This window comes from Rhodamnia argentea, chromosome 5, assembly GCF_020921035.1.
Source record: "Rhodamnia argentea isolate NSW1041297 chromosome 5, ASM2092103v1, whole genome shotgun sequence".
NCBI lineage: Eukaryota > Viridiplantae > Streptophyta > Magnoliopsida > Myrtales > Myrtaceae > Rhodamnia > Rhodamnia argentea.
In genome coordinates this window covers 18,609,587-18,635,135 of record NC_063154.1, presented here as the reverse complement: position 1 = coordinate 18,635,135, position 25,549 = coordinate 18,609,587, and the positions used below count along the sequence as shown (strand labels likewise).

General features: G+C 38.8%; 3 protein-coding genes and 1 long non-coding RNA gene across 5 annotated transcripts; all 4 read left to right on the top strand.

The window, feature by feature from the left end:
- The first annotated feature begins 4,315 nt into the window (after positions 1 to 4,315).
- On the top strand, positions 4,316 to 14,869 carry LOC125314960. The gene is made up of 3 exons (XR_007198297.1): positions 4,316 to 4,326; positions 5,674 to 5,676; positions 14,676 to 14,869. It is a non-coding gene; the product is annotated as an uncharacterized LOC125314960 (long non-coding RNA).
- LOC115750626 (phosphatidylinositol 3,4,5-trisphosphate 3-phosphatase and protein-tyrosine-phosphatase PTEN2A) lies at positions 7,809 to 14,673 on the top strand. Of its 2 annotated transcripts, none has more exons than XM_030688115.2 (13): positions 7,809 to 8,117; positions 8,763 to 9,270; positions 10,479 to 10,580; positions 10,663 to 10,719; positions 12,114 to 12,179; positions 12,294 to 12,470; positions 12,580 to 12,666; positions 12,764 to 12,828; positions 12,898 to 12,974; positions 13,430 to 13,476; positions 13,579 to 13,709; positions 13,791 to 13,860; positions 14,041 to 14,673. In XM_030688115.2, exons 2-13 carry the CDS (start codon positions 8,827 to 8,829, stop codon positions 14,548 to 14,550), a joined length of 1,833 nt encoding a protein of 610 aa, XP_030543975.1. In that variant the 5' UTR covers positions 7,809 to 8,117; positions 8,763 to 8,826; the 3' UTR covers positions 14,551 to 14,673. The 2 variants fall into 2 exon arrangements, with proteins under 2 accessions (XP_030543975.1, XP_030543973.1); XM_030688113.2 differs by having other exon boundaries at positions 8,755 to 9,270.
- Positions 14,870 to 16,912: 2,043 nt separating the features above from the next.
- LOC115750630 lies at positions 16,913 to 20,165 on the top strand. The gene is made up of 6 exons (XM_030688119.2): positions 16,913 to 17,103; positions 18,954 to 19,014; positions 19,093 to 19,190; positions 19,279 to 19,427; positions 19,598 to 19,679; positions 19,911 to 20,165. Exons 2-6 carry the CDS (start codon positions 18,978 to 18,980, stop codon positions 20,022 to 20,024), a joined length of 480 nt encoding a protein of 159 aa, XP_030543979.1. The 5' UTR covers positions 16,913 to 17,103; positions 18,954 to 18,977; the 3' UTR covers positions 20,025 to 20,165.
- Positions 20,166 to 21,089: 924 nt separating this feature from the next.
- Positions 21,090 to 23,634, top strand: LOC115750628 (cyclin-D3-1-like). Its single transcript, XM_030688116.2, has 4 exons — positions 21,090 to 21,830; positions 21,960 to 22,155; positions 22,307 to 22,437; positions 23,210 to 23,634. The coding sequence occupies exons 1-4, from the start codon at positions 21,252 to 21,254 to the stop codon at positions 23,588 to 23,590; spliced, it is 1,287 nt and encodes a 428-aa protein (XP_030543976.1). The 5' UTR covers positions 21,090 to 21,251; the 3' UTR covers positions 23,591 to 23,634.
- Positions 23,635 to 25,549: the final 1,915 nt, after the last annotated feature.

Sequence of the window (25,549 nt, the reverse complement as noted above, 5' to 3'; positions counted from 1 at the left end):
GAAAATAAAATTCTAACTGTCAACTTGCAATTATAAATGAATACAAAGTAGCATGTGTACAATGAATAAGGGTAAACCTCAAATTTGCACCCACAACCGTTTATTTGACACTTGTGTATTATTTCCACATTTTAGAAACATTGAAGCATATGTTTTAACCCTAAATGGCATTGTTCGTAAAAAAACATGAGTCCGTAACCTACCGCAGATTGCTAGCGTTCCGTGTTGGTAAGTAAGTGAAATTATTTGGTGACTTGTTGTGAAGAAATCAGTTACATCAAAGTTAGTAAGTATGTATAAAATCTAGTAACTTCAACATGTCAGCAATTCACAAAATAAATGCTGATAAAAAGAAAGTTGGTAAGTTACTAAAAGCGTTATGTTAACTTAAGGTGACGGCAACAATCAAAATAAAGGCTGGTAATTTCGTATAAAAATGAATAACTTTAACACGTTAATAGGCCACAAAAACAAATGATTCGTTGATGATTACAGTAGTAGTAATTTTGAAAATAAAACTAAATATTGATACCTTTCAAAATCAAGCAAGATAAGAAGTTGGGAGGTGGCAAATGTTACTTGGTAATTTCATATATAAGTTTGTACCTTAACATGTTGGTAGTCCCAAAGCAGTGCTGGCAGATTATTGAAAATAGTCAGTACTTTTTTTTTTTTTTTTGTCGGTCGGGAAATAGTCAGTACTTTTGGTGGTATGAATTGATGTAGGAATTTTTCAATAGAAAGAGAGGGCGCCCATGGCAACAATTTTGCTTTAGAAATCAACTTCTGATTAGAACAAGATTTTTTTTACTTTTTCTTCTGAGTAGAAGTTGATTTTTATACTTCTACTTCTGATTTTAACTTCTAAATTTTACTTTTTCAAGTGGCTCCAAAATTACATCTAGAGCAATTTTTTTTGCTTCCAAAGTAAAAAAATAAATAAATGAAGTTACGTAATTAAATGAATTTCTTCTTCAAAAGTGTGGTCATGTTCACCCTAGCAACTGAATAAAATTACTTATAATTTAGTCACTTCAACACGTCCATACACCATAAAAGATGTTGATAAATTATTAAAACTAGTCGGTCATTATGAAAGTATAAATAAACATTTCTACTTTTGAAAACAGAAAAAGCAATTAGTCAGTAAGGAATAGTGTTTGGTAACTTAATATGAGAAATATAGGCAAAAATCGGTTGTCTAATAAATATTAACAACAAATACTTTGGTAAGGAACAATGTTGGTAGATTACTAAAATAGTTAGAATTTTCTAAGTAAAAATAAATCTTTGTATTTCTTAAAACAAGGTGAATAAAAATTGGTAAATGACTAAAATTAGTTGCTAATCTCATGTGAGGAATGTTGATAAAATTAATCAAGATATGATTTGTAGTTGCAAAATAATTTAAGTGATGCAAAATTTGAATATTAATGAAGAGGCTAAGAAAATGGTTGTTATTGTCATTTGAGTATCAGTGCCAATGGCCTGGAACATTGAGAAGGTCCAAGATGCGTATCAGTTCCAAAATTTAAGAAAAAAAATTTCAAATAAAGATCTGATGTATCCTCATTTTCTCAATAAAGGTCTATAGTGGACCTCATTTTAAATAAAATAAAGACTTGAAGTAGACCTTATTTCAAATAAGGATCTAAAGTAATCATATCGGTCTCAAAAAAGCGTCTTATCTCACCAGCCGAAGGGCATTTTCGTCCTTTAATTTTTTGAATTTTTTTTCTTTTTCCCTCTTCCCTCTGTAGACCATCGTCGATGGTTGGTGGAGATCACTGGACTCTGGCAGATCCAGATCTGGGGAGGATTGCCCTCGCTAGATCTGGCGAGAGATCCGGCGAGAAATTTTAAGAAGGACAACATTCGCTTTCTGGAGAGATGTATTGAGGACCTTGTAGAGATGGGCATGTGTAAAAATCCAAGGCCCGTGAAGTGCTCGAATTTCTAAAATTTTGTTACAAGGGTTTAGATAGAGAGGATAAAAAGGTGTGCTTTCCATATGGAATATTGTTTCCGAAATATGTTAGACATTTATGGATTATTTGATAAATGTTGGAAGCTATAAGAATTTATCCACAAAATTGGCGAGTTTCCAAATGAACCCCATAAATGTAGCACGAATATACCAGTTTGTGATTTTTTACTACACCAAAATTTGTTTGGGGTAAATGTGGTGAATATACTAGTTTAGGATTTTTACAATACGAAAATTATTTTGGGATAAATGTGACACAAATGTATAGGTTTGCGATTTTTTGTGGTATTACGACACCGTGGATTTAACTCACTCGATCCCACCCGAGCACACTCAACAAAGCTAAGCATTGTCGTCATGTCGTAAGGCGACTACGTGAGTTAATTTCAGTTTTCACATATATATCCCAAGCATGTTCTCCCCTTCTTCAATGTGCAATTCGGTTCATTCATGATCAATTTTCCATCCTATAAGCACGCTAAGAGCCGCTTCTTGTTCGAGCCCTCTAGCCTAGTGATCACTCACGTCGAATAAGGTCGTTACAAGTATTATCATAAAAGAAAAATAAGTAGATTATTAAACATATTTGGTACTATTGAAAGTATAAAAATGTTGGTGCTGAGAAATGACTTTTCTTTTTGTAAGTTAGTCACTATGTCATGTTAATACAGGACAGTTGGTCTCCGGCTTTTTATGGGATATGAGAAACCTGAACTTAACAATAAAGAAGGTAACAAGAAAATCGAGATGGGATTGTACCGAAAATTCTCATTAAGAGAAGAATTAAGAGATACTCACATGTATTTGCCTTGACAAATCATAAAACCAAACAATAACAATTAAATTAGACACAATCACTCAACTATGGGATATTCCAAACAAAATCAAATAAATGGCATCAACCTTGGCTGTGATGCTAGCCATGGTGATGGCGGAGGCGGCGTCCGCTGTTGGCAATGGATGGAAATGGGGGATATGTGTATAGGATCGCATGTCTATGTGCAACCATTGTCGATGTAGATGCGGAATGATTTTTTTAAGCATTGTCAATCCTAAATTTATTATACGGATTTAAATACAATCTTAAATGTTTCAATAGAACCAACGTAATCCTAAAAATGAAAGGTGCAAAACCTAAATGTTGCACTAGAACTCGTCTAACCAAACTTGATTCAACTTGATCTCATATCAATAAAGGAATCAAATCATTCGATGGCCTATTTAAATGTAATGCGTCATTCGCATCACATGAGTGATGACCTAATTTGCTAACTAATCAGCACATGAGTTTCCTTCCCCAAAATTATGCAATCATAATCCTTTCAATTAAACCAATGCAATTCAAAATTTTTTAGTGAAAATGCAATCGAGTTCTTTTGGCTAAGCTTCGCCTGAAACTACGCTGAGCGACACTCAAATTTTTCATGAGAAAGAAACTAACTTTATAAATTCACATGTTCTCCAATCCTCATAGGAGGAAGAAAGAATAAAAGAAAGAATAAAGCTGGAGAAAATAATATGAGATAATTATAGAAAACAAAAGAGAAATATTGATGGAAAATACATGAGACTTCATCAATCACTTCAGATTTCTCCAACATGAACGTTTGGCTTTTGCATGATGGAGGAGTAGTTTCCTAAGAAGATCTAGGGATTATCAGTTTAATCTCGGCATAACCGACCTTGTATGGTTTCTTCGTTTGCGCCAAATCTCTAGAGTCTGATGTGATAATCAATAGAAAACCAAAAGGTTGGCCAAAAAAAAGACAAAGCAACTAAAGATTGCAGAATTCTAATAGTCCTAATTGCTCATAGTAATATAATTGCTCAAAACCCAATATAATTGGCTGATGATGATGATAATAGTAATGCTTTAACGACAAACACGAATCGCTAAACCTTCCGCAACATTAATGCACAACAAACACAAACTGCCGAAAATTTACTAATTCGATTATAAATGTGTTATATTTATATCAATTCAATTATAAACATTCAAATTTTGCCAATGTTTGCACGAAAAAATTATTTTGTAGTCTTTCCGGTCAATTGTAGCCGAAAATCGCTAACGTAAGGGTCCACATAGGATGTCATTTCGAGTAAAATTGTCCATGTTAGCATGCCACATAAAACGAGCAGCAATAACTGGATGCCGCGCCATGTTAGTATTCCCACAAAAGTTTAGGACAAATTTTGTAGTATTGAAAAGTTTATGATTGAACCGGTATTCACACATTGAATTTAGGATTGATTTAATAATTATCCCCATAAATCGCAAAAGCACCCCCTATGTCATATGATAATCATGAGGGATAAGTACCTTAGAAGCTTTAAAACTTGTCATGAAAATGCAATTAAGTAGTAGCATTTTTAAAACGTGCAATTAATTCATAAAAATTGTCAATTTTGTGCAATCAAGTCTTTCCGTTAACATCGTCAATTTATCTAATGAAAATTTCTAATGTGGCATTTTTAAATTAATTTCTCTCTTCTACTTGGCTTTTTTTTAATTATTTTTCTCTTTAAATCTTATTTAGAGTAGATTAAAAATATAAAAATAAGCTAAAGTTTTATTTTTAAAAAGAATGGCGGGGTCCCTTGGTGGGGTGCCACTGCCTATCGCACGAGGGCATGGAAAGGTCGCGGGCATAAGTGATGGTGGCTTGCCCCGTAGTACTAGCAAGGCTCGCCTAGGTCTAGGTTGAGGATGCCTAGATCCGGGTGACGCCGGTCCTCACTTGGGGTCGGCAATAATCTCTCGCCCTCTCCTGGGGCTAGCGAGGCTTGCCTAGATTTGTTCGATGCCTTGTTAGCCCTCACCCGACGTGGCAAGGGTCGGCCAAATTCACCTAGGGCCAATAACCTTCGCCGGCCCCACTGGCGATGGGTTGTGGTAGCTCCCCATCGATAAGGCTTGCAATCTTTTTTTCTTTTTCCCAATGTTTTTAAAATAAAAGTTTAGTTTTTTTAATTGTTAATCTAATTTATGTAGAATTTTGCATAAGAAAAAAAATAAAAAAATGCCACATAGGAAAGATAAACTAATTTAAAATACCATAACATTTTCCTTTTGATAAATTGACGGTGTCAACGAAAAAATTTGATTGCACTCTTTTGACCAATTTTAGGACTTGATTGTACTTTTTACAATTTTTGAATGTCACAATAAATTTTAAGACTTCTAATATACTTAACATTTTAGCAACCATATCATAATATTTTTAAAGAATAAAAAAATAATCTATTAGGTGAGAGAGGAGGGGTACCTCTTGAGCAACGGTGGTTTCCTTGGACCCTCGCTCGGTGGTATAGAGGGACAGCGCTACCATCATGCAATGGTCTCCCTCCCCTTTGGCTACGTTTGATCGTTTATATTTCTAGTTATGATAGAACTGGGTAGAATATGATAAGAAATTCATGGATTTTTATCATATCCTATCTACTGTTTGGTAAACTACGAATTTAAAGGCAAATATTCTCATGTCCTATCCTATTCAATGTTTGATAAAAGCGGTATATCAATATAAATGGCATATATGTCCCTCCGTAGCTCCCAGGAAATAATATCAATCTAATTATCATACAAATATCATTCTCATGCACAAGTATACTTGAAAACATGCACAATTAATTGGACTTACAATTCTAAGTTGTTCCACACAATTCAAGTCACTATTGTTAATGAGACGGTTAAGTTAAACTAAACGAGTTTGACTTCTAACAAATGTGCGACCCTTCAGTATATGCTTACGGTAGTGCCTTTCAACAGTAGTGGACAGCACAATCATATACATCATGCACAAAAGCAACATATGTAGGTTCATTTCCTCTAATATCATAATACTAAAAATTTCGTCACTATCATCATGATCCATGCAATGAGGAAAATAAACAGAAAAAACATTTGGCAACTACAAATTGGCGGGTTAGATAAACCTAAATTATTCAAAATAATATCTTTTTCAAACCAATAGAATTTCACATAATCTCATCGAATCAACCATGATTATTAACAGAAACACAAAAACGCAAAGGAATCGAACTAAAGTTGATAGGTTAAGGAACAAAATTGAGAGAGAGTTATGTATCTCCTCGGCAATATGAATAAGAAAACACAATGTTCTACTCAATGCCTCACTGTCAAACATATACTACCTTGGTAAAGGTTCTACTTCACAAAGCATAACGTAATTACCTATTCGGGATCACCCAAGATAGTGTCACACAACAGAAAACAAAGCATCTCTCATCTCGCCCACAAAAGTTCCACTTCACATTCTTTTGCCAATTTTCTGTTTTGTCCACCCACATTCCTTTTGCTCTGCAACTCCATGTTCATAAAGCCTTCAACTTCCTCGCTGCTTCCGTGAAGCTTCGATGTGGACCAGAGAGTTGTGGAGAAGAATACCTTCGACTATCACTACTTTGGTTACAGAGGCGACATTGGAGTTGTGAACACAAGCGAAGGAAAAGGAGAATGTAGGGTTTTTTGAAAAATAGTTGGATATAAGAAATCCTATCCGAGTCTATCCCATCCCCTTCTCGATCTTTATCCGGACGACTAAACTCAGCCTTTTCTCTTTCTCTTCTCTTGTTCCGCTCTATCTCTTCTTCTTCTTGTGGGTTACTCAAATTGTTGATATGGCTCTTGCCCGATGCCTTACTAAGATTGTCATGTCAGATACTAACCGGACCGAATAGATTTAATGAATTGGATATGGTTGATTCAAAGAGTGTATTGACCAAATTATTCAAGATTGAAGTTATAATAAGTGCGGTGAAAATTTTAAAACTGGTTGCGAAAGTGCGATTGAGTCCTAAAACTTTCAAAATATGTCAACAAACCCTTAAACTTGTCAATTTGATTCACTCGAGTCCTTCCGTTAGCTCCGCTCAATTTTACTAACATAAAATACTGATGTGGCATTTTCTTATTATGTTCTATTTTCTATGTTGCATTAAGGTTAACTCTCTATGTTGCATTAAGGTTAACTGAAGCATTAAGATGAAGTCATTTTGATAAAAATCTCAAATTTCACCTAATTTTTAGTTAAATTAGATTAGTAAATAAAAAGAGCTAGAAGTTTTTTTTATCGAAGAAGAAGTTAAAATGTTAAAGGAAAGGAAAAAAAAAAATACAAGCGGGAGGGCATGTGGCAGCCGTCAACAACGAGGGCCGATGATTCATGCTAGAACCGGGAGAGTGACCCTCGCCTAGGTTTAGGGGAGGGCCGTGGCCCTTAGCTTGATCCGGGGGAGGCCTCCCCCCCGAGGGAGGGTTGCGACCCTCTCTCAATTTTAGTGAGGGTCAGCAACCCTCGCCGATGCGCCGACAACCTTGTCGGCCTCGATGACGCTTCACTGGTGACATGACAACCGCCACGGAAGGCCCTCCTTCGTCGGTGGTTTATTTATCCTTTTTGTGTTTTTTTTAACTTGAGCCTTTTTAGTTTTTTTAACTCTTATAGAGTTTTTAATCTAATTTAATTAAAAGTTGGTGCAAAAATTAGGACTAGAATCAAAACGACCTTATTTTAGTGCCTTTGTTAAATTTAACGTCACGTAAAAGAGAGAAAACGATAAAGAAAAAATAAATAAAGCCACGTTAGCATTTTTCATTAGTCAAATTGAAAGAAATTGACATAAAAATTTGATTGCACCAATTCGATAATTTTAAGAATTTGGTTATGTTTTCTTAAAATTTTTAAGAATTTTTATTACACTTATTTTGTTGACTAAATTGAATATCAAAGAGACAAGACTCTGCGAAATTGCCCCCACAGATGGAAAAGATTTTCGTTGGAGGAACCCAAGTTGAAGGCCCTGGAATTTCTGGCTGCCGCTTGCCACGAGCCGTCCGATCACACGCTACCCTTGCCCAGAGCCGTCCATCTTTTCTCCTCAACGTGAAATCGACCCTTCCCCCCCTTCTCTCTCTCTCGCACACAGAACACTCCGCGGCTGAATACTGCACCTGGTTTGGTTCCTTGTTTTGGTTGACCTCCACGCTTCCTTCATTTCCCACAACCCCGAATCGAAATTCCTGCAATTTCTCCTTCGTTTGCCAGAAACCCTAAGTGGGTCTTTGTCGCTGCTGGCGATCTTTGCCCAAATTGTCAAGCTTGTAACGGTAAGCTCAAATACTTTGGATTTTTTTCGGTGCATCGTTTGGATCTTTGTATCTTGTTTCGGGATCTCCGTTTGTTCGCGCTCTTGAGTCACGCCTCGCAGATTCCGGTGAATGAGTGGTATCAGTGATTCGATTTATAGCTGAAATCGTGGTGGGACGGAATGGAAAATTATGTCCACTGTGTAGTTTGGGACGATTGGCCAGGCTTGGTTTTTCTTAGCTTTTGTTGAGTTGGGATAAGAGTTGGCTAATTGCTTCTGTCTGTTCAGTTTTAGTGGCTTGATTAGCCTTTTAAACTATTCTGTTTTATCTTCTCCAAATTACCTATTGGGTTTGGTTTTAGGGGTCTGCATTGGTGGTTGTTGCTCTTTGGAACCAGTAAAACCTTCTTGGGTTGCTTTTTCCCCCCCTAATTAATGGGAAATCCTAATTGCAGTCATGGGTAATCTGAAGAACATCAAAGGGTTTGTCGTTGATTGTACCCTCAATGGTTCTCAATGCTCTTATATATTAAAGACAAATAAGTAGTTTGGCTCTGGCATAATTAGCTTGGTGGTTTTCTTCTTTGATGTTATGTGATATGAAGCATTGTAAAAATGTTATCCATAAGTATTTTCTTCTGTCTTCTGACTCCCAGTTGTGCAGCGTTGCTTGCTGCGTGCGACAGTGACATATTCTATGCTGCACTCTCATATTCTTCCAAGTTTCCATGGAAAGCTCTAAGACTGGTGAAATGGACAAGGAGTCAGCTGATGCATCCATTCCCGCAGCAGCAAATCATGTGGAACCTCCTCCTGCCACTGATCCCGCACTAGATAGTTCTACCAGAGATGGGTCACCTCGGCTTTCTGCTGCTGGCATTTCTTCTTGGGCTAAAAATTTGAGGATTCCTCAGTCTCTATCAACTGCACAAGATGACTCTGCCAGTAGCAATGGTGGTAAATCCACTTTTGCACGATTCACTAGTGGTTTGGGGTTGCGATTGTCTCCAAGATCTCCTCCTGCAGATGACACCATAGGTAGTCCTTCAGCAGCACAGCCTGGTTTCATTGGAACTATCACTAAAGGTTTGGTTGATTCCTCCAAAAGTGCGGTGAAAGCAGTACAAGTCAAGGCTCGTCATGCTGTCTCTCAGAATAAACGTAGATACCAGGTGTCATAGTTTTTCTTTCACTTTTTTATCCTAATTTGGTTTAGACTTTTCTATTCAAGCGAATTGGCTACATCTGTTAGTGGTTGGACCCTTGGACCTTGCTTGTGTGGTCTGACTATTCTTCTGTCAGCTCAAGCTATCCTTTTTGTTCTGATATCCACTAACAAGCTAGTTTATCACGTTACGTGGATCCGTTAATTCAGAGGTTGTACTTAAAATGGGGGAACCCATGCCAAGATGGAAAAGAATTTATCCTCGCTCGCTAGCTTTAGAATTGTACAGTGACAAGTGTCTGGTCCTCTTTTTGGGAAAATGAGCAAGTATGGCATAACATACACTTTCAGCTCTTGATATTGTAGGTATTGTGAAATCAAAACTTTTATACTTCTAACAGGATTTTTAAAAATGTTTCTTTCTATGGCAACGCATATGCACATATTTAAAACATATTTCTTGAATGAAAACACGTATCACCTTTGTTTGGGGAGTCAGAGAACTGATGTAAGATCTTAACTTCTTTATTTCCCCTTTAAAAGGCTTTAAGTTGAAAATTATATCCTTGGATCAGCAACTTAGTACATGCATGTTGAAAGTTAAAATTGCATTTCATAACATGTGGATAGTCCCTTCTGTCATCACAGTATTAGAGTGCCACTGCTATATCAGTGCACCAGTCGGCCATCACACTTTAAAGCTAGGGGACATGAAAATGTTTTCAGTTTATTGAGTTTTCAATGGTCATGAAAATATGTTTGGTTCACGATCATTTAAGTTTCAGTTGGTGCGAAAATTTTGAAAATTTGATTATGTTTTTTTTTTTTCACAGTTCTCCTTTTCAATGAAATTAGTGAAGCTTTTAATATTTAAGAAATAAATTTCATCAAAGCTTTAGAAAGACCGTGTCCATCAATATACTATCTCATATGAATGTTAATCCAAGAGTTAATTTATTGACCTTGTATTCTTTTTAATTCTTTTCAGGTTAAGCTTTTACTTGTGTCAAAATAAATGAAATGAAAAGATAATGGAAAAGCAGGGAAAGTGAGCAACATCAGTAATGCTTCGTGAAGCTTATGAAGCTTTGCTTTCACATGAAGTTTTGTCTTGATTAAGCATTACCAGCCTTGATTGTAGCTGTGTGGTTGAGTGTTCGGTTCTTTTAATAGAAATAAAATGTGAACGAGCTTGACAATGTTTTTTATCTTTAGGAAGGAGGATTTGATTTGGATATGACATATATCACTGAGAACATCATTGCTATGGGTTTCCCTGCTGGGGATATGAGCTCTGGTTTCTTTGGATATGTAGAGGTAATTGAACTATTTCCAGTAGAATAAATGAGTACTCTTATATCAAGTTGGTTATTTTTTAAGTTGTTACACGTGTGTGCAGGGGTTCTATCGTAATCATATGGAAGAAGTGATTAAATTTTTTGAAACCCATCACAAGGTAGGTAATTTATCAAAAATTTATCTGACGGTCGTATCAAAGGGAAATCATGTTCTGAGGTTTATGTTATTTCAGTTTTCAATTATATCGGGCATTTTTTTCAGTCATGGTGTAAAATATGCATTATTGTCTCTAATTTGGAGGAGTTGGACTTCTTAACTTTTTGCGGAGATGGTGTGCATTTATCGTATTGGAGAATGCTAGTAGACTACCAAATCGGGAATGGAGAGTTATTAGCCATCTATTATGTCTTGTGGAGAATTATTATTTCTCTAGATGTTGTTTAAACATTAGATATTTCTTCACTTATCATTCATCTCAAAGAAGCTCATTGTAAGACCAGTTAGAGGAGAAGCTGCTAAGCTATGTGTTGCGATCACAATTACAGATAGCCAAATACACTGGTCCCCAGTAGTTGTGATTTTGAAAGTGAATTACTTATATGATAGCAGTGAATAATCATTGAATTTTGATGCATATGTTGTCTACTGATGTTCTAGGTCAAGACTAAACATGTCTGATTTAATCATGTATTGGTCTTTTAGTTGCACATAGACATAGTAGAATGTCCTGAAGTAACTACATGATTGAAAGAAGTGTGCCTTTGTTTTAGCACATTATTAGCAAGGAATGTGTCATTTTCCTTTTTTTGTTCCACTTGCCATGCCAAAAGCATTCTAGCTAGCCTTAATCTTGATGTGAGTGTGCATACTAGATTTGCAGCTCTGCAGTGCTGATGATGGGCTTGGCAGGTTATTAGTTGGCTTCCTCTTATTATTTCAGACCTATACTAGTGCTGAGAGACATAAATGTATATTATGTATACTTTTTACTCTTTGGCCATAAGCAATTGCTACCATTACTCCTCTGTATGCACCAAATATGCATTAATATCCAAATAGTACTCAGGTACTTCCTGTGTTTTGATTACTGGCTGCTGCATGAAGATTCTCATTGCATGTCTAGATGAAGTATAGTATGCCTCTTTGGGCTAGCAACTTTGGCTTAGGGTAGCGTCTGACCTTGTCTATGAGGTTGATAGAGCAATTTATAGGCTTAAGGGACTCCTTGTCCGGGCTTCCTTGTCATTAAGAAAGGATGCAAAGTATGCTTCAGCATAATAAAGAGGTTATTTAGAGGGCATTACTGATTTGCCAAGATCTTCGGGAAGGTAACATGGTCAAATCAATCAGCAATATCACAAATCTATGAAGTAGCGTATACTGAGAAATATATATATTTTCGTCTTTTCAGTGTGACTAAAGCTCAAGTTCTGGTAAATTTTTCCCTTTTCTCTGGTCAGTTGTTATATGTTGGCCATGCTAGTCAAAGCTATAACTGTTTCTAAGACTAATAGGTCATGTCCGACATACTTTTGTCTTCTTCTTTTCCAGGACAAGTACAAAGTATACAATCTTTGTTCTGAAAGGCTATATGATGCATCATTGTTTGAAGGAAAGGTGTGTTACAGCTGGTTTCTTCTGTTTATGGTGTAAAATAATGTGGCTGGATCATATGAATGAACTGAGATCTGTTGGTGCACTCAGTTAGTTATTTTGTGGTGAACTTTGCAGGTTGCAAGTTTCCCATTTGATGACCACAATTGTCCACCCATTCAGCTTATAATATACTTCTGTAAAAGTGCTTATGGATGGTTGAAGGAGGATATCGAGAATGTAGTGGTTGTGCACTGTAAGGCAGGGATGGCTAGAACAGGGCTAATGATTTCTAGCCTTCTCCTATATTTGAAGGTATGACTCCAAAAGTAGTCACGATGATGACATACAGCCAGTGTTATCTCTAGCATAGAATGCACTGGTGCATATTTTTCATTGTTCATTTCTTGGCCGTTCTCTGCAGTTCTTCCCAACTGCCGAGGAGTCTATTGACTACTACAACCAGAAAAGATGTGTGGATGGAAAAGGGCTTGTCTTGCCAAGTCAGATTGTGAGTTCCTTTCTGAATAACAATTAGTGATACACTTTGGTCAATGTCCTCAACCTTTTTCATTCTGTTTGATAACATCATTGAATTTTCTTTCCAGAGATATGTCAAGTACTTTGAACGTGTTTTGACATACTTCAATGGAGAAAACCAGCCTGGGCGAAGGTATGTTGCTGATCCTGGATACTGCTCTTATGGTTTTCCTGCAGACTCTGAAGATCAGCTTTTCTGCAGGTGCATGCTTAGGGGATTTCGTCTCCACAGGTGTCCTTATTGGATCAGACCCTCCATAACAGTCTCTGATCATAATGGTCTCTGCTGGCTTGTGTGCTGTCTTTACTCCTACACGATCAATTAATGTTATAAAAGATGGAAAATGATGATAAAGTTGGAAATACCTGATCTTTAGAGTCTTGGTACATTTGGATGTTTTTCTGTTAAAGATAACTGGATTTCATGTTTCATAAGTAAGCTGTCTGCAGCAAAACACATATACTTCTGTCTGTTCCTCATGTGTGGCACAACATCACAACTTTGTCACTTTCTGTCAGGACATAATCAAGTAATTTCATTATCAACTACTTTCTTTTAGCTATTGATATGTGGCTGACTTTGGAAGATAGGCTTTTCTTGGAATGAAGTGTCATTTATGTCTATTGTTGAAATGAATGGAATTATGTTACTCGAATGGCATTATAATCTCTTCAGCAATCTAGTGCGTTAGCGAATTGCTTAAATGTTTACTATTGTATCTCCTGCTCTCCAGGCATTCTTTTTACCACTAAGAAGCATCCAAGGACAAAGGAACTGTCGGTAGGTCATAATATCTCTGGTTTTAAAATATCTCCTGTTATTGGTCATCTTACTATCACCAAAATAGAGGTGTTATTGATCGTAAATGCTTGTTTTGTACAGCCTGAAGATTATTGGTTCAGCGCACCAAAGAAAGGAATTATGGTGTTTGCTTTGCCAGGCGAGCCTGGTCTGACAGAGTTGGCTGGGGATTTTAAAGTTCATTTCCATGACCGCCAAGGAGATTTCTACTGGTTACCTTCCATCTTCCCTGTGAAATACACTTTTGTGCTTTTCTGTGTTTGGATTTCTCTAATCGAACTTACTTTGTTCAGTTGGTTAAACACAACATTTATGGAGAACAGAAAGATTCTCAGCACCAATGATCTTGACGGATTCGATAAGGTAATCAATTCATTGTTGTTAACATTGAGAGTTCCCATTTTCTTTTTCAAAAACAAAAAGGGAGAGTGAGATCTGGCATGCTGCGTGCATTCTGCTGGGCTTTTTTGCTCATCACTTTAGACTAGCGAAGAATTACCTATTCAGTTTTCACACAAGGTTGTTTGGTGTGAACGTTTGCAGAGGAAATTACCTTCTCCTGGGTTCCAGGTAGAGATTGTGCTGGTGGATTATGATGGTGCACCTTCAACCCAGCCCTCCGCTCAAAGTGGGACCAAGACTTCCAGTGCCGCCTCGGACACGACCGCTCCATCAGTTGTCGGCACTCCAGCCACTTCTGATCCCCGTGAAAGCAAAGACCCAGGAGGGAATGATAAAGACGATGTGTTTTCAGACAGTGAAGCAGAGGAAGGCGGTTCTTCTAAGAGCAAGCGAAGTCAACCGGCATCTTCAACTGGAGAAACTGTCACATCTACTACCCCCACTACGGAGACTAAGAGTAATGCGGATCAAGTAGCGAATGTGACCCGTGCGACCGAGCAGGTCTCTCTTGGAAACTCGGGTCCCACCCCGCCGAAAAGTGAAGCCATCTCCAGTGCCGAGTTCTCCACTTCAGAGAGTGAGTTCAAGGCAATGGCAGCTGATGCTTCTGTGTTCACGTTCGGGGATGAGGAGGACTATGAGAGCGACTGAGCAAGGGTTTGGTCATCCTGGTAATGAGACCTCTCTGCGGCTATGTACATAGATTGATGAACTTAAGCTGCAGGTTCACTGTTTACAAGTTTTATGCAGTTGATATTCATTTCCGTTTGATATAGCAGTTGACATTCATTTCCGTTTGATATCGTGACCTGTTTCCATCCAGGTCATTGTGTTTCTGTAAATCAAAAAGAACTGTACAATTTCAGGTATTTTGCTTCTGTTAGTTTGAATGTATCCATCTTATGTCATGGGATTCATGTGCAAAAGGGTAACACTGAGACGGAACTAATGAGAACAGTTGGGCCAACAAGTATTCATCTTGCTGTAGCAGATTAAAAGGTTGACATATTTTGGCCATTTTGCGATGTACTAGAAAGAGGGAAAGAGGTGGTATAAGCCAGTGGCTAGTGATAATTTGTGTCCTAGGGTTACGGCTCATCTTGAACGCAATATAAGATTCTGCAAAATCCCTGGATAATGATTGTGACTATATCCACTTAATCGAGAATTGTTGTTCTCAGGAAGTTTACTCTTTGATGGCAATGGGCGAGATTAACAATGATTGTGCTCTTATTTAGCGAAAAATGAATGATTTGAAAAAAAAAAATTGACAAAATGACATTTGGTTCCTGAATTTTGATTCAATATGTAACGTAGTTCTTGAGTTTTTAATTTAATCAATATGGTCCCCGATCTTCAACGCAATGTGTAATGTGGTTTCTGAATTTTTAATTTGACTAATATAGTTCGTGAACTTTTCGAACATATTCAATTTAGTCTCTAAATTTGAATCAATAGAAAGATTACATTCAATAACTTTCTATAGTTAAGAGACTAAGTTGAACATGTTTCAAAAGTTTATGAATTGTATTGGTCGAATTAAAAGTTCAAGGACCATATTGTACATTGTTTAGAAACCATATTGACTAAATTAAAAGTTTATGGACTACATTGCATGTTACGTCAAAGTTCATGGACTACTTATATTAGTATCTCAAAAAAATTCATAGAAAGATCGCTTGTGTCGCCTTCAAAAATGAAAAACGAAAAATATTTTCATCACCTATAGTATATAGACATAAATCGTTGTTGGTAACGAAAATATTTTTCAGTAATTAGTTATTTTAAGATATACAAAAAGTTCTATTCATAGAAAATTTGTTTTAAATGCAGTTCATTAGTCTTTAGGGGGGAACGATTAAGTCATAGGGATCATCTACCTGTAGAAAGAGCAAATCAAAACGTTGCCTTACTTTCAAAAGTATCAAACTACCTGCACAAGATTACATGATTTATGCTCATACTATCATTTTAAATTGGAAATTTTTGTCACATGATTTAGATGTTTGTGAACATGACCACATAGTTACACTAGCCCTAATAGGGCACTAAATTTCCACTTGGTTTTACGAAATGGAAGTGCCATCACCTGCACACCGTTTTGGATGAGTTGCTTAAAATTGAGTTTTGGATTCATTTCATTGACCAATAATCACTTCCCACCATGTTTAGTGAATTAAATATACTGCACTCTTCTAGTGCATGCAGCATTCTTCCAAGATCATAATGACACTAATATTTTCGCTATTTTTGTTTTTTTTTTTTTTTGTATGAACTAATATTTTCACTTGAAGAATGAGCAACTCCACTTTTAGCAAATAAAGGGGGCAATAGAAATGTGGCTGTTTTTTTTTTCTTTATCCCTAATTAGAGGAAATTTCCTCGATCGGTGCATCATGATTTATTGATATCACTGATATGCAAACTTAACTTCAATCAAAAGTGGCCAATGTTTATATCCGCGACGAATCGATCAGAGACGTGGTTGGAGAAAGTTTGCTCGAATCAAGACAGGAAGAGAATATGGTCTGTACAAAAACATAATCCATGTACTTTTGGCAAATTTTCGACTTGGCTTTTGATTTTTAATTTTGTTCAATTTGGTCTTTGGCAATCTTTGATTAGTAAACTTGCTGCACCTTTTCTAGCTTGGATTACTCTCTCTTCAAATTTGTGTATTGTCGTGGAACTAATCCTCGCCCTCGATACGCCAAAAGAAAGGCCTTTCGCTTCCCCGACAGCCCATGTAGCCCAAGCGCCTTGATCGCCTGCGACCGAACTGGGTTCAGACCCGACTGACTGGTTGACTACTACGCTTGTTCTTGTCTTCTCCATCCTGTCGAGCCCCTCAAAATTCTCTCTTTTGCACGAAGGATGTTCTTGCGGTGAACACCGGCCAGCGTTGATACATCGTAGCCTCCTCCCTCCACAAACCCTTCACCTCTTCAGAAAGGAGGTATTTCTCAGATGCCCATCTCTCTGCCGACAGCCCATGTAGCCCAAGCGCCTTGATCGCCTGCGACCGAACTGGGTTCAGACCCGACTGACTGGTTGACTACTACGCTTGTTCTTGTCTTCTCCATCCTGTCGAGCCCCTCAAAATTCTCTCTTTTGCCCGAAGGATGTTCTTGCGGTGAACACCGGCCAACGTTGATACATCGTAGCCTCCTCCCTCCACAAACCCTTCACCTCTTCAGAAAGGAGGTATTTCTCAGATGCCCATCTCTCTGCTTCGCTTCTTTGCTATCCTCTTCACCTCTCTTGCCGGTCGTTTAAATCTTTCCAGAGGCTAAGTTTACGAATTCCCTTCTTCTTCTTCTTCTTCTTCTTCTTCTTCTTCTTCTTCTCTCGCATGACTGTATGAATTCGTACTCCGGTACTCACATTGCTTGGGTGTGGTGTTTGTCCCGTCTGCTTTGATGAGTTCTTAAAGATTTTCTTTGTGTACACACCAAGTGATTGACGTATTTCCTTCGTCTGTACTGCCGGGGAGCATCACTGGCACCATCTGGTTGTTGAATTGGTTGTGTATTGTGGAAATTGAAGTCGGGCACTCCATGAAAAATGTTCGATTTTGGATGAGAAATGAGCAACGCAGAAGATAAAAGTTTTATATGGCATCAAACTTGTATTTTTGGACATTACACGGTCTACAAATTTCTAGCGGAAATGAGGTTCGCATGTCATCTGCTAACAACAGATGGAGAAGGTGGAAAGTACAGTGATTCTCCTATTTAAATCTATTGTCTTAGAAGTAATTTTGATGTATTGCAATTCTCCTATGTTCGGATGTGTCAAATGGTTGACTCGGGAGAAATTAATTACAGAAGCCATTCCGTGATATAGATAAAACAGCAGTTGAGAACCATGTAGATTTGCATTCTGGTACTATGTCGATTTGAAGCTACTATGATCGTACAATCACCTCAAAACAGAAGAAAATCCGTACTTTATGTATTTAGAATTGTGGTATTTTATCACTGTTAATAACTGATCAAGCATGCGGAGGTTGAATTGCTTTTGGAAACTGCAAGCATGTTCTTTCGCAGTTTATTTTTGTGAAATTGATGTTTGTTCATTTCTTTAATTTTCCCTGGTCTTGCAAATTTTCTTCTCATGTCCCCCTTTTATTGAAATCTAAACTTCAGTCATGCTCACCCTTTTGATTCTGGTAGACGACATGATATATGAGTTTGTCGCCAGCAGCAAGATTGATCAACTGCAAACACTTGTATATGCATTCAGAATAAGAAGGGCCAGTATTAATCACTACATTTGTTTAAGAAGCCGAGTGGGCGGATTAGTCCGAGTGGAGAGAAAAATGAAATATCAATAAGGCTGTAGTAGTGTTTTGTTACATTAGTACCTTATTATGCAGGGGGTTGGATGTCTACGGCAGAGGAAGATGTTCTGTAGGTTTAGTTATCTTTTGCTTGTGTCGTTACAGGAAGTGCGACTGGGTCGGAATTGAAGAAACTAGGGTCGGAAATTCAGTCTCTTAGATGTTACACAAGTTTACCAATCAAGTGCAAAAGATGTCATTCTCAATGCTTGCTGCAAAAAAATGGTTGTGTCTTGGAAGCAAAGATATTCCAATCAGGATGATGAAATATGTTAAGAGTTCCTGGCCTCTGAATAATTTCATTTTATTCAATCATTTAACTTGTTCAGAAATGCTTAGAAATGTCCAAGCTGTCCAATTTGTGCACAAATTTTGGGGCAAATCTCATCTTGCCATTCATATTCTGTTAGTTCTTTTAGAAGTGGATGGCAGGGACTGAAATTTTCAGTGTTGATCATTTGACCTGATGCCCTATGGTATCTTTTCTTGGCCAAGTTATGCTATTGCATCGGTTGACTTTAAGTTATTTGTTTGCCTCTTTTCTACCATCTCTCTATCTCTGCTTAAAACTTATACAATTTCCTCTTTCTCAGTTTGCTTTATTTCTTGACTTTGAGGTTATGTTATGGTAGGTGTGAAAACTTAATAAGTTTGTATTTTTCCTTTTTTTCAAACATCCAGTGAAGGCATGGTGACAGCATTGCAATTGTAGGATTTCGGGTTACAAAAACTGAAGATGGTGACAATCAGTGGCTTAAGTGGAAACCATCTAGGTCCCTTTTTCTATCTCGAGCTGGTCCATGACCTTCCATTCTCCTCTCTGGCCTAAATACTCTCCTGTGCATTTGTAGTTGTGGTTCATCCCATGTGTAATAAATTTCCTCTCCGGAGCAAGAGTAAGCAGACGAGAAGTAATGAATGCAAAGCTATTGGGCTTGCCTGTGGTAAAGTAATAATGCTTTCTTGATCCTCTGTCTTCAATTTCCCATCAGTGAAGTTGTAATTCCTTGTTTTGCAACAATTGGACCTCTTTGCAGATTTCAAGAACAAATGCTGGTTGTTTGGATGTTGGGCATTTCAGGAACAATCATGTGGTGTCTGCCAGAAGAAATAACATTGCGTTAAGCTATGACGATGACTTGCGTCCTGAACCATTTTGGTCTAGTCTGATCAAAGAAGTAGTGTGGTACTGACTTATTCTCAGAATTATATTCCCATTCAGATTCTTCTGTTGCCATTCCCCAGGACAATGATGTTCCAAGTCGATTCTGTACTAGGTTATTGCGTCATTTTAGATGTTTGCATGGCACATAATGCTTGATCTTTTCATTACTAATTTTATAATTTTCGTTGTAGGTCTTCAAAGTCATTATTCACATTTTTGTGCGAGCAACCTAGCCAGCTGAAATACATAGAATGGCCGAGCTTTCAGAGCACGGTAATTCCAAAATCTGGTCATTCTTTTGGCCTAGATAGATTCAGAACAGCTCTTTAGCATGACAAGCTGATTTTCATAGTGAAAACTTCGACACCACATCCAAAAAAGATTGCATCCTCGTGATTGAACTGAACTTTTGCAGTCACAGATCATGCAACTCATATTTTCTTGCTTTAATTTAACTACTCTTGAGCTGGCTAAGAGCTGAGTCTTTCCATGGATGTGCTGCAGCTGAGAACGGCAACTCTCACGCTGATTCTTGTGGCATTGCTCATCGTCGCGCTGTCATCAGTGGATTCGGCCCTTCACTGCATGTTGAGCTGGTTTCGCAGGGGCTCTTCATGACCAATCCACAATCTCATTTAATCCTTGCTTCTAGTCTATTCTTGGAAATGTCTAGGGTAATGGAAAAGACTTATATATAACTTAAGAAGTCATGAGTTGATGAGTAAGGCACTTTTATTTCATTTTTCCTTTTGCTTTCTTGTACCGGTCATCATTCTTGGTGCACAACCGACGCAATGGCCATCTTGCACGATGCAAATCTCTCGAGCAACTGAAGTGGATTACCGGCGTTATGTGCCTGAGAGGATAAGTTTCAAATTCAATGTTGAAACTTACTTAGGCTCGATCATCATCAAGACTGACTTATAGATGAGATGATGAGCCAGTCATTTTCTGAATCTGAATCACTTTTGGGTTTTCCCTCCATGAACTTTTTCTCTGTCAACTTGTGTCCATTTTCTCCCCCACACCTAAACTCAAAGTAGTTAGAAGGGCTTCTGGATGGATAGGCATTAACTGCAGGCATTTAGGTCCAGCTTATGACCAATTTGGCCAGTGGGGAAAAATTCAGGCAAGGGGAGAGCCAACTTCCCCCCACATAATCAAATGCGTTTCTCCTTCTTTCAACCTGATAAAATTGACTACTCTTTCTGAAGACAGCTTATCAGATAACAAACGCCCCAAAGACCAAGAAGAAGTAGAAGAAGAGTTGACCAAAAGTGCCTCCTTCCTTTTCTTCTTTTAGATTTTCATTTCTTGGGACAAGGACAAAACCCTAATTCTCTCTCTATAAAGTAAGACATGAGATCTTGCACAGAGTGACCCATTATCTTGCTTCTATAAAAGAGGGGCTACTTTCATGGGTCCCGGCTTGGTGTGTGTGCCTCCTTTTCCCACTCTTTTGCCCTCCCCCAACACAACAGCAGTTCAAACACCACCAGCACACACCGAAAGCACACGCAATTTTCCCAAGAACCCACAAAATATTTCCCTTTTTCTGAAAAATAAATAAATAATTTTTTTTAAAAAAAACCCAAAAGATTTATAATAATTAATTGCATAGAAAAGAAAAGGACAAGCGTGAAGAAAAAAGAGCAAAGCAAAAACCCACTCCCTCCCTTCTTAAAAAATCAACCCCCCTTCCTCCTTTTCGTCTCTGCAACACCCTATAGAGAGAGAGAGAGAGAGAGAGAGAGGGATTGGCTTAAAGGTTCTTCCTTTGTGCACAATGAGGAGCTGAGGAGGGCTCCAAGGACCACTTCTTCTGCCCCCCACAAGAAGAAGAAGATGGCAATGGCACAGCGGCAAGGTCACGACCCATCATCGCCGCCCCGAGAACCAGAAGACGGTCATTCTTCCATCTTGCTCGACGATGCTCTCTACTGTGAAGAAGACAGATTCGAAGAAGAAGAAGACGAGGAAGAAGTCGACGGACTTCAGACGACCGCCGCTGGAAGCTATTCAGTCTTTCCCTCGCAGTCAGTGGATGGACAACCAGACTCCTCGTGGGAAGAAGACGACGACGGCGGCGAGGAAGAGGGGGAGGCGGAGGAGGACGAGGAGGAGGAGGCCGAGCTGCTCTCGCTCTTGTCCAAGGAGCGCAGGACGAGGCCGGACCTCGGGGACGACGGGTGCGCGCTCGCGGCGCGGCGCGAGGCCGTGGAGTGGATGCTGCGGGTGCGGGGCGTCTACGGGTTCTCCGCGCTCACGGCGGTGCTGGCCGTGGATTACCTCGACAGGTTCCTCTCCGGCTTCAGCCCGCAGCGGGACAGCAGGCCGTGGATGACGCAGCTCGTGGCCGTCGCGTGCCTCTCCCTCGCCGCCAAAGTGGAGGAGACCCGCGTCCCTCTCCTCTTAGATCTCCAAGTAAGAGGCACTCCGCCGCCACTCGCTTAAACGACTTGCGAGAGAAAGACATTTTTTATATGAATCTCTCTCATACTTCAACTGATATTCAGTGTGTGTGTGGGGATGATGATGATGGTGACTGTTCAGGTGGGGGACGCGAGGTTCTTGTTCGAGGCGAAGACGGTGCAGCGGATGGAGCTCCTCGTCCTGTCCACGCTCGGGTGGGGGATGCACCCGGTGACGCCGCTGTCGTTCGTCCACCACGTCGCCGCGGCGAGGCTCGGGGCCAGGCGGCGGGAGTTCCTCCGCCGCTGCGAGCGGCTCCTCGTCGCCGCCGTCTCCGGTAAGAACAAACAAACCGGAGCAAAACATCGCTCTCTGTCTTCCTCCTTTCATCCTTTTTTTTAACCCCTTCTTTCCGAAGAATGCGACGCACCCACCCATCACGAAGTAGCTTTGACCATGTTCCTCTCCTTGACCTCCTCGGGAAGCAGATTCGAGATCGCTGAGCTACCTTCCGTCCGTCCTGGCCGCGGCGGCGATGGCGCACGTCATCGAGGAGGTCGACCCGTTACGTTCCTCGGAGCACAAGGCCCGGCTTTTGAGCTCCCTCCGCACGAGCCAGGTCTGCCTCTCTCTCTCTCTCTCTCTCTCTCTCTCTCTTCCCTTCTTTTACTAAGTGGGATTCATGATTTGACTTTGACCTTACACTGAAGGAGGACGCATGTTTCGACAGTGTATACAAACTTTGTCTTTTTTTTTATATTTATTCTGGGGTTGATTTGATTTGTTGTCCACTACTTTACCCTTAAAAAAAATTATTTTTTTGAAGATAAATTGGTTTTTCATTTTATACATTTCGACGAAAAAAGGGGTTCTTTTATGTAAAATGTAACGAAACTATTCCGCAGATGCGAAGAAATTCGCCTGCATTTTACGCGTACATAGCGCGATTTTTTTTTTTTTTTGGCCTTATTCGGCTGCTTAACGAGAGCGGCATGCGAAACTTTTTAACATAATTCGCACGTGTAGACACGTAAATGTGTGAATAAGTCCACTCATGACGAAAGTATCAAGTCAATAAATGGACTTTGGAACCCTAATATTAGGCTTCATTTATTTCAAAAGAGATGAATAACTTAGAAAATATTTGTCTAAACATAATTATAATGAATGAACGAAAATTTCTTCATTATTCACAAAGGTGTTTGGATAGATTAGTGTCAATAAAAAAATGTTCTTTATCAACTAATCCTTCGAAATATACATGATTATTTTTAAAAGAATATTTTCTGATTGTGAAAAATAAACGGACACATGATGTCTGTCTTGACAACATCTATCCTTGAACTAATGCCAAGCTCATTATTTTCTGCTCGTGATGCTTCGTTTAACAGGAGGTGGTGGGAGACTGCTGCAGATTCATTCTGGAGATATCGGAGACCGGGAACGATGCGGTGAACTCGTCCATCGGCAACTCTTTGAAGCGCAAGCAGTGCCGCTTTGATCGACCAAACCCGAGGAGCCCGAGCGGAGTTGTCGACGCGTCGTTCAGCTGCGAGGACGACTCGAACGACTCGTGGGTGGCCATTGGCCCGCCGTTCGACCTGGAGGACGGCGGCGGCAGCAATCTCAATCCTCTACAGAAGAGGACCCGGTCGTTGCCGTTGCTGCTGCTGCCGTCGCCGCCATCGTCGGCGGTGCAAGAGAAGATGCTGGACTTGCCCTTCATGAGCAGGAGGCTCTTCGTGGGCATCGTCAATGGCCGTCCTATCTAATAATCTCTCCCTCTCTCTTCTCTCTCTCTCTCTCTCTCTCTCTCTCTCTCTCTCTCTCTCTAGAATTTGCATTTCCTTTTAAATTTGAATCAAAGTGAAGAAATGTGAAGTGAAAGTTCGAGGGCTCTGCGCTTACGTTATGCATGCGTTTTTGGGGCGCTCGCTCTCAGTCTCTTCAATGATCTTGAAGTGTCCCTTTCACTTCACAATAGCTTCATGTATGGAACAGGATATATTATGTCCTCATTACAATAAATAAAAAAAATACGATTATTTGGAATATTTTTGTCTGTTTAGATCGTATTTGATTTTTGGATGGATGTCTTGAATTTACTATGACATTATTAGATTGTGTGGACAACTGCCTACATGTGTTTGAGGTATTTTACGGCGTTTTATTTTGCATTTTTCGAAATTAGGGTTTGACTTTTATTTGATGCGGAACATCTTATCTCAAAAATTTGGATGCGTTTTTTATTTTAACGTGTCGGTTCCTGCACGCCTTGCACTCCCCAATTGTCAATGGTATCTTTTTTCTTCCCTGATAATGGAGAATACCCTCTATTTGCTTTATGTTGAAGAATCCCACAATCCGATCGCAGTTTCAAACGAAGTAGTTTAAAGGCTTACTTAGGTCCAGCTTAAAAGTATGATGCACTGATGTCTAAAGTCAATTCAAGTCGTGTGTCAGGGATTTTCTTGACTTAAAAAGCTATGTGAAATATCCATATCCTCTTGATATTATATCAGTAATTCTTTTTTTTTTTTTATGGCTTTGATGAGGATACACTGCTCAAAATGGCACAATGCTATATATCCAATTTAATTTACAAATATAATCAAACATTTTTGCATATCGACTATTAAGTATTTAATTTCAAACTTAACATAGCTAAGAAAATCCCCCTTTTTTCTCCATGCGGAGTCAATACAAACGAATTCATGCCTCTTGACTTTCTCAATAAACCCATCATGAGCAATATATAGCTTGTTCCAGTTCGATAGTTTATGTCGGAAAAATTAGATCTCGAATATGATTTATACTCGAAAGTATATATGAATACATATGTGGCGTTCTAGATGATTTTGAAATCGCCGAATGAAAACCTTCTATTTTACACGGGATGTTCATGTTATCTCGAGAAATTCGAATCATCATTTCATGTGCAGGAAATTTTTTTCGAGACTCGTACTTTTATTACATCATCGATAAAGATTTGGCGAAGATTAATACAAACATTTTCCGGGAAAAAAAAAAAACAAGAAGAAGAAGAGGAGGTTTTCTAGACTCCTCTAAGCTCTGAGAAGATATGAATAAAAAGGTGGTAACCTTAGAACCGTTATCCATTGAAAAGGCAGATTGCAGTCAAATGTGATCTTCTCCATGAACATTTCCATGGAGAGAGAGAGAGAGAGAGAGAGAGAGTTAATGTATTATGCATGTGAAGTGAAGAAAAGAAAGGCACTGTCGGCCAGTGCGGAAATGGGGGTTCAGATTTGCGGGTGTGAGACATTGGATAGAGCTTTGACCTCGTTTAAAGCAAGTCTTTCTTTATTTTTTTTTCTTTTTGCATTTTCTTTTCTTCTTCTTGTCTCATTGTGTGTTCTTGCTAGACGTATCAAACGGACGGGTGGATTGAGTCCGATTTATGTCAAGTTATGAATAGTCCGATCCCAATTGACTCATATAATCCATTTTATGATTTATTAAGGACAAAATAAACGTCTTTATGATAAGGCTTGTTGAGAGTTTGTTTATAAAAAGACAAAACGGTGTTTTTTTTTTTTTTTCCTTTGTCCCACATAGAAGAAATGGGAGAGCGTGAGACACTTTATATAGGAAAGAAGTTTCTAATCTTTCAAATGAAAGCAATGGATTAAGTGGGCTAGATCCTAATCTCTTGGAAATAACATGCCTATTCACAAAGGTTTTCGCTACTATGAATTCAAGGATTCCGT